The sequence below is a fragment of the Populus trichocarpa genome, chromosome 17 (assembly GCF_000002775.5).
Source record: "Populus trichocarpa isolate Nisqually-1 chromosome 17, P.trichocarpa_v4.1, whole genome shotgun sequence".
Classification (NCBI taxonomy): Eukaryota; Viridiplantae; Streptophyta; class Magnoliopsida; order Malpighiales; family Salicaceae; genus Populus; species Populus trichocarpa.
Genome location: NC_037301.2, coordinates 7,700,102 through 7,708,669, shown reverse-complemented (window position 1 = coordinate 7,708,669; position 8,568 = coordinate 7,700,102). Strand labels below are relative to the sequence as shown.

The 8,568-nt window shown below is 34.2% G+C and overlaps 1 protein-coding gene across 1 annotated transcript; it reads left to right on the top strand.

Moving 5' to 3' along the window:
* The first annotated feature begins 427 nt into the window (after window positions 1–427).
* On the top strand, window positions 428–3,491 carry LOC7461315 (protein SIEVE ELEMENT OCCLUSION B). The gene is made up of 7 exons (XM_002323965.4): window positions 428–730; window positions 896–997; window positions 1,092–1,534; window positions 1,617–1,726; window positions 1,840–1,982; window positions 2,076–2,567; window positions 2,662–3,491. Exons 1-7 carry the CDS (start codon window positions 500–502, stop codon window positions 3,289–3,291), a joined length of 2,151 nt encoding a protein of 716 aa, XP_002324001.3. The 5' UTR covers window positions 428–499; the 3' UTR covers window positions 3,292–3,491.
* The last annotated feature ends 5,077 nt before the right edge of the window (window positions 3,492–8,568 follow it).

The following is an 8,568-nucleotide window of genomic DNA, read 5'->3' as shown; positions in this document are numbered from 1 at the left end:
ATAATTTATTCAATAAATAATAGATTGAAGAAACAATAATTCAAATTTGGAGTCCATGCTTTCCTTTGCCACAACCCGAACAATTTAGGGGGTTAAATATACATGCCATTAAATCCACCAAGAAAGCTTCAACCCTACTAGATTGTGTTGATTTATTATTCATGTGGAGGAAATTTAGAATCGAGGTCCCAAATTGCTAGAAAATACAGAAGAAAGAAAAGGTTTCATTGTAGCGTATTGCAGAATCAGATTTGTACGGTAAAATCCATGTTCTATAAAGTAAGGAGGGAGTGGGGCAGACAGAGGGGCCACAAAAGCATAGCCTTCCTTCTCTTTAACGTTCACAAGATCTTGACTACCATGGAAGCAAGGAAGTTGATTCAAGGGAGCTTTATTCCATTTGCGATGGTATAAATGGGCTGCCAAATATGCAGCAAAGACACACAAGCCAATCTTCTCTACTTCTGAGCCTTTACCCTTAGCTTACTATCAGCTCAACATGGCATCAGGTCTCCCGTTCGGGCTCCCTGCCCCCTCAGCATCTACGATGAACCAGCAACTGATCAGGAGTGACCGCAGCATGATTACGATGTCTGATGACAATGTGATGATGAAACGAATTGTAGAAACTCATGCTCCTGATGGCCGAGAGGTTGATGTTAAGCCTCTTCTTCACCTTGTTGAAGACATCCTCAAACGAGCCACCCTGCAAACCGATACCTCTCTAACGGTATCCTCGGAAACCTGTTCTTACACTGTCAGTTTTAACAAAATATAAAGGCTGAATCATCTAACAAATTTAATTTGATGCAAACTCGAAATGTATATTAACTTAACTCTGTTTTTTTTTTTTTTTAATATATCTATAATCACTGTGATATAATATTTAATGCAGACTTCCCAAGCCCATGCTGAATCGGAGGACAAGACCAACCATGCCAATTTCGCTGTCATGCTCGATTCGCTTTCGTATACTATTGACAGAATTTCCTGCGAGGTTATTCAATATGCTTCAATTTTAATATGATATTATAGGTATTAATAGCCTAACGGATTTGTGGAAGTTTTAATTATTTTCCAACTCTTTGCAGATTGCCTATAAGGGTGGGGCAGACGGGCACGCAACAACTGTCGAACTTTTCAACATGCTAGCAAGCTATTCCTGGGATGCCAAACTGGTTCTGACCTTGGCAGCTTTTGCTTTGAATTATGGAGAGTTTTGGCTGCTTGCCCAGATTTACTCTTCAAATCAACTTGCCAAATCCATGGCAATTCTCAAGCAATTGCCTAACATCCTGGAACACTCAGGGCCCTTGAAACCTCGTTTCGATGCCCTTAACAATCTGATCAAGGTTATGATGGACGTGACTAGATGCGTGGTTGAGTTCAAGGATTTACCACCAACTTACATTTCCCATGAAGTGTCAGCGTTGTCCGCAGCCATGGCCCATGTCCCTACTGCTGTCTACTGGACCGTAAGGAGTGTTCTGGCTTGTGCGGCTCAGATTACCAGCCTCACTACCATGGGATATGAGTATGCTTTTCTACTCGCTATCTTTATCAAGCCATGTTTTACATCTTGTATTCCTTGTAATAATCTCTTTCACCTGTTTCAGGTTTTCAATATCAACCACTAAGGCATGGGAGCTATCCACCTTGGCTCACAAACTCAGCAACATACTTGAGCATCTGAGGAGGCAATTGGCTACTTGCTACCAATACATAGGTCTGAACCTTAGCAACCTTTGTATTAAACTGTGTTGGATTAGTAATAAGAAAACAGGAAATTGATGTTCAAATAATCGAGTACGCTTATAAATTTATTGGTGTTTGATGCAGATGAAAAGAGGAATGTCGAAGCCTATCAAATGCTTCTGAATCTCTTTGAAATGATTCACATTGACAACATGAAGGTCCTCAAGGCCCTGATTTACGCCAAGGATGATATCCAACCACTGATAGATGGCTCTAATAAGAGAAGGGTTTGCTCCTTTACCATCTCATCTAATTATATATGTAGTACTAAAATGTTATCAAGCTAATGCAAAATATTTCTGTACTTTGAAATTTAACAGGTCCATCTTGATGTATTGAGAAGGAAGAACGTGCTATTGCTCATATCTGGCCTTGACATTTCGAATGATGAGCTTGCGATTCTCGAACAGATATACAATGAATCCAGTCACCACGGAACTAGGCTGGATAGTCAGTATGACCTGGTCTGGATCCCAATTACAGACCATTCAGTTCAATGGACTGATCCACTGAAAGAAAAATTTGAGAGCTTGCAGAATTCAATGCCATGGTACACAGTGTACCATCCTTCATTGATTGATAAGGCAGCCATTAGGTTCATTAAGGAGGTGTGGCACTTCAGGAACAAGCCTATTCTTGTGGTGCTTGACCCTCAAGGAAAGGTGGTTAGCCCAAATGCACTCCACATGATGTGGATTTGGGGAAGCAATGCCTTCCCTTTCACCAGCTTGAGAGAGGAATCTTTGTGGAGGGAAGAGACATGGAGGCTGGAGCTTCTGGTTGATGGCATTGACCCAGTGATTCTTAATTGGGTAAGTTCCTTATAAAAATCAATAAAACATACATACATTGTAGGTATTTATAATATGCTCTTTACAATTGCTGCAACATTTTTATGACAATCAGATTAAGGAAGAGAAGTACATTTTCATGTACGGAGGGGACGATGTTGAATGGGTGAGGAAGTTCACGAACACAGCACGTGCTGTTGCTCAGGCAGCCCGCATTCCCCTTGAGATGGTTTATGTGGGGAAGAGCAGAAAGAGGGAGCAAATCCGGCGAGTCATGGGGACAATTAATGTGGAGAAGCTCAGTTACGCCTGGCAAGACCTTACCATGATATGGTTCTTTTGGACCAGGCTAGAGAGCATGCTCTTCTCCAAGATTCAGCTAGGCAAGGTTGACGACCATGATCCTATGATGCAAGCAATCAAGAAGTTACTTAGCTACGACAGAGAAGGTGGATGGGCTGTGCTTAGCAAGGGCTCTAGTGTTGTCGTCAATGGCCATGGCACCACAGTTTTGCCAACATTGGTCGAGTATGACTTGTGGAAGGAGCAAGTGCCAGTTAAGGGTTTTGATTTGGCCTTCCAAGAGCACCATGGAAATCTTCATGACATTGTTCATCCTTGCTCCCGCTTTGAGTTCCCAATGACTGCTGGTAGGATCCCCGAGACCTTGAAATGCCCCGAGTGCAACCGCTCCATGGAGAAATTCACCACTTTCCTTTGCTGCCATGACGTGCTGCTCCAGTAGATGAGCAGCAGCTACGCCTCCTTGTCGCTCCTGTTGCCGCTGAATAATGTTGTGCGTGCTCTTCTTTCTTTTCCATTTTCATGTACTCTGAGACGTGATGCCTAGCTTGGCGCTCAATACGTGGGTTTGGCATTTGAAATTCCATACCATGAAAATAAATTTGAGGGTGTTGCAGACCCACCATGCTTAATTTGTTTTTATTAATATTTGTTCATTAATTTTGATATCTTTTATGTTTTTTAAATTATCATTTTAGATTTAGTATAGATGGCTTGCAATTTTATATAATCAAGATCATTTAGCAATAGAGATCAATGCATAATATTAAGTATACAATAGAAATCAAAAGAAAATCTTAGCATATATACAAAGCATATAATTAAATATTATATTTAAACTAAAATACTATAAGGTATTTACTTGTTGAGATATTTAAAATTTGATTGAGGTGAAAACTTGTTATTGTTAAGGATCAATTATTTGTTTTTAAACTTTTATTACTTATCTCTTGGTGCAAAACAAATAATATCAGTAAGTCTTTCAAGATTTAAAAAATATTATATTATTTAATTACACTTTTAAACAAAATACATGGACTTTAGAAAATATAACTCAAGATATTTCAACTATAACAAAACTTAAACTCTAAAGTAATTGAAAAACAAATGATAAATAAAGAACTTGAAATTATAAAAAATAACCTGAAAAACTAAGGTTAAGAAGAGTATGAAAGTCTATGCCAAACATTTTTCCTTTTGATATAGAATTAATTCTGATAACTTCTAAAATTATCATAATTAATTTCTACCATTTATCGGTCTTCATTCCCTTCCATAAAAAAAAATTAATTTGACAATTTTTGGCTTTGAAATCTGACTTTTTTTTGTTAAATAAAAGATTATTTACATTAAAGAAGAAACCTGTTGAAACTTTTTATTCATAAGTTGATAGAATAATTTTTTACATGCAAAATAATTATTTTATAATAAACCCAAACCAAAATCCAAGGTCTAGGGTCATACCTAGAGCCAAGCGAGCACAAGTGTGGGTTAAGCACAAATCCATTTTGTTCAGGCTCATTTATGGATTCAACTTTTCATTATATAAACTACAAAAAAAAATATTGTATTTATTGAATATGATATAAAAGATTTTGGATTTCACAAAAACATATCAACCAAATATTTTTTTACATCAATTTCTCATTTATCTATAATTTTTTTATTATGTTAATGTTTTATGTCAAATAACTTTTGTTGGAGAATAATTTGCAATAAAGTTTTAACCTTAAAAGGGAGTAGAATCCATTTTTAATTTGATCTCAAATGTGTTCATTAACCATGAAAGTTGATTTAACAGTTTCACTAGCCATTGTAGCTATTACAAATGATATCCTCCTTGTTAATACTCTATTGTTTTAGTTTCCAAACTCTTTAATAAAGATTTAAAAGATTCATGATGAACAAACTTTTAGAGATACTTTTAATTATTTGTGCGGGAATGCTTTTCAAATTATAATTTACAAATTAGGAGAATGATCATTTTCTTTTGTCTTGGGATCTTCAATCAACTAAGTAGGATTATCATCATTACTTCTTTTTATCTTTAAATAATTTATGCCTATTTTTTTTAATGGTGTATACACAATTTTTCTCATTTACAATATTTTTCTTTGACTTTACACAGTTAATAGAAATAATCTCTTTGAAAAGCAAATATTTAATGATATTATATTAATGATGTATATGTTTAGACTTACTATTATATATACTACTTTGTATTTTTCCATTGCTAACTAACTGTTATCACACGTGGATGAGCGGTGTTGGGGGTTGTGGGAGTTGTCATCTAGTTGTTTGGTTCAGGGTCGCTAAGAAACCCGAGTGTATTGATTTTATCAGAGATTCTAAGGGTAAGAGACTGATTATGGCTAGGGAAGGTATTAGCACTCCTAGCGCACCTTATCTGAGGTAAGCTGCATTGTGTGGTTTGAATATGGTTTATGAGTTTTGATGGGTTGTGTGGTTTGAATATGGTTTATGAGTTTTGATGGGTTTGTAACTGGTGATTTGTCTGTGGCATAGGCTGAGGATTTATTCATGTGAATAAATCTGATTTTTTTGAATTTATTATGGGTTTGTGTGCCCAAATGTATTTTTATGGAAATGATCCATGCAGGTGCTCCGAGAGGATTAACCTATCCTGGAAGATAGAAGAGTTTTTTTACAACTTGTGTGTTGTGGTGAAAAATACTCTCAATTAAAATTGATGAATATTCAGAATAACTCTGTGAATTTTCTAGTCAACTCTTGATATTTAAATATCAGCCTACTTGTAGATCCAATATTTATACTAGAATATTTACCATTAATTCTCATGAATTAAAATTTTATTTGTTATTGAAATATTAACTAAATTATAATAGATTTAATAAACTGGTTATTAAACCCAGAATACATGCTAAAAAAGAACATACCATTTATTGTTTTTTTTAACGACATGTGATTCTTTGTATTTTTGAGAGACTTGGTCGTGATGCAATTAAAACACTTTGTTAATTATATTTTATTATCATTTTATCTTTTCTTTTTTTATCATTTATTTAACACAAAGTAAGAAAAAAAGTAGTAAAAAGAAAATGAACACGTACACACATTCTCTTTTTTACTATGTTTTACTCACACACCTAAAAATTACATATGTCTACCTCATATATTTCGTCATAACCAAATTTTGATTTTATTTTTCAAAATATTTTCCAAAATTTCAAAATAAATCCAAAAAAATACTTTTTTTTATATATTCGTACCATTTTCATGGTTTCAATGTCCTTTTAAAAAATCTCAGCCAAAATATACTTTCAATATATTAAGATATTAATATATCCATTCTAAAATTCTCAATAAATATTTCTCATTAATTAATGTTGACATTGTCTTTTTTCAAACAAAATATTAAAATAAAAAAATATAAAAAATAAGAAAAGTAGTAAAATGGAAAAAGGGACCAAAAATGCAAATGAGGAAAATAAGGGACCAAAGTGAAAAAAATTGCTTGGGGACCAAGCAATTGGAGGGAAGAGACAACAACCTTGGCCTATAAATACTAGAGGAATCTTTCAAGAAAAGAGCGGAGGCCACCATTTGATAAAGAAGACCTAGCCTCCATTTTATTCCATCCTTATAAAAGAACATACACAAGAAAAGAAAACCCTAGATACCCTTATATCCCATGGTTTTTTTAACCTAGCCGCCACTCTCACATAAAAACACCAAAGCCAATCAACCTGTCAGCTCCCCTCTCTCTCTCTTTCTCAACTACTTAATTTTTCATCTTCCATTGACAACCTCCTCACCACTGACCACCAACCACCAATAAAATCACCTTGAACCTCTAACACATAAAAACAAAAAAAACACCTTCTCCTTTAAACCTAAGACCACGGTCTTCACTTGATTGAGGTTGAACCACACCAAACCACTATTGCTTAATGCTTTCTCTTTTACTATAACCAAACTTGAATCTTGTTTATTAAAGCTCCACCAGCCTCAACCTTCATCTAGCTACTCTTTAGGCCAGACCCACTCCACATAAAAAATTATAGACCTAAGCTTTTCTTGGTCGATAACTTATCCTTCACTTAAGACCAAACCCACTACAAACAACTTATTTACCTTTCCTCCTTAATATCGGTAGTGAGAAAACACCATCACAACCATCGACATAGCCCAGCACTGACAAAAAAACCTTTGTTCTAGTGGTAACAATAGTGGTAAGGACATATTTAAAAGAGAGAGGAAAAAGAAAAGAAAGAAGGCCAAAACTCCAAGGAGGTCAATCTATGACCATGAATAGCGATGAACGACACTGTTAGTACTAAAAGAGAAAGAAATAGAAGGCACACCTCGTTGGTACCATCACTCACTGGTCAAACACCAGTGGCATGTCCATCGATCTGCCACCATTGTTTTCGCCCACCCGCGCATACCATACATGCGCCAACATTACTTCTGTGGTTCCAACTGCCTTCACCCGATTCCAGCCACTTAGGTAGATTTCCACCACCTCGAAAGGTTAATTCTTAATTTTAAATGAATTTTTAGATTGTTTCCTAACATGATTGCAAAGATTTTTGATATTTGGCAATGATTTTGGACATATATATGACTTTTCAATTGATTGCATATAATTTATGGATTATTGTGAATGTGTTCATGCTTAGTTTTCGCAAAAATATTTTAGCATGATATTGATGTTATGGAATTTTGATGAGATGATTAAATCTAAATCATTACCGAGATTGATTATGAATGTTGCAGTGAAATGGTTATGATTTGAGTTTGATTGTGAATTGTTAAGATTCATTGTGAAAATTTAAGTTGTTGAGTTTGTTGTATGATTTGAGGATGGATCTTTAGAATTGGTTTTGGGGGTAAAGCCCATTTGTTTTCCATCCTTATAGGTCTAATGTCCATTTTAGAATTCAACCCAAAATTGATCGAGGTAAATGGACTTATAGGGATCTATTACCTCGAATATTAAAAAAAAGGATAATAATATAGTTCTTAATTTTTTTAATGAATAAAAAATTACGATTTAAAATATTCACTAATGCTAGAGTCATAAATATTAATTATGAATAATATTAATCAATTCCAAATTTGAGAATATTATCTTTAAATTTCATCGGCATCAGAAACAAGAATATTAATACTTACCAATGCAAGAATTATGAGTTATATTTTTAGCCTAATATTCATTGACGCTAGAGTCAAGAATAACAGACCTTCATATAGTACTTATTAACACCAAAGCTAAAAGTATTTTTAGTTAAATATTTAATGACACTAGAGTCTAGAATATTATAGGCAAATCATCGAGAGTATAGAGACTCTTAACAATTTAGGACAAAACTAATAATGCAGCTTATCTCAGATAGGACACTTTAGTATCTTTCATTTAGCATAACGAGTCTCGTAATATAGAATCTTTATTGACCAGTTAGGGTTCATAGTGACCATAATACTAGGTGATGAACCTTAAACAAAACGTTTTCCCTTCTAAGAATAAAATGCTAGATATTTGTTCTTGTTAGTGAATATACATTGTAGTCAATCGGTTGGTTACACGTATCACTGATTTTATTCATGTAAAAAAATATTTATTATTAATAAAGGCTTTATTTATCCTTAACATTCAATTACATTTGATTAATAAATCTAGAGTAAAGATAAAGTCCATAGAACAAAAATGATTTATATAGAAAAATATAAAATT

Excerpts from the sequence above, each read along its gene's own strand:
- LOC7461315 (XM_002323965.4), top strand. The coding sequence starts at position 500 with ATGGCATCAGGTCTCCCGTTCGGGCTCCCTGCCCCCTCAGCATCTACG. Across the intron at positions 1,983-2,075 it reads ATGGCTCTAATAAGAGAAGG|GTCCATCTTGATGTATTGAG; the intron begins GTTTGCTCCTTT and ends GAAATTTAACAG. Across the intron at positions 2,568-2,661 it reads ACCCAGTGATTCTTAATTGG|ATTAAGGAAGAGAAGTACAT; the intron begins GTAAGTTCCTTA and ends TATGACAATCAG.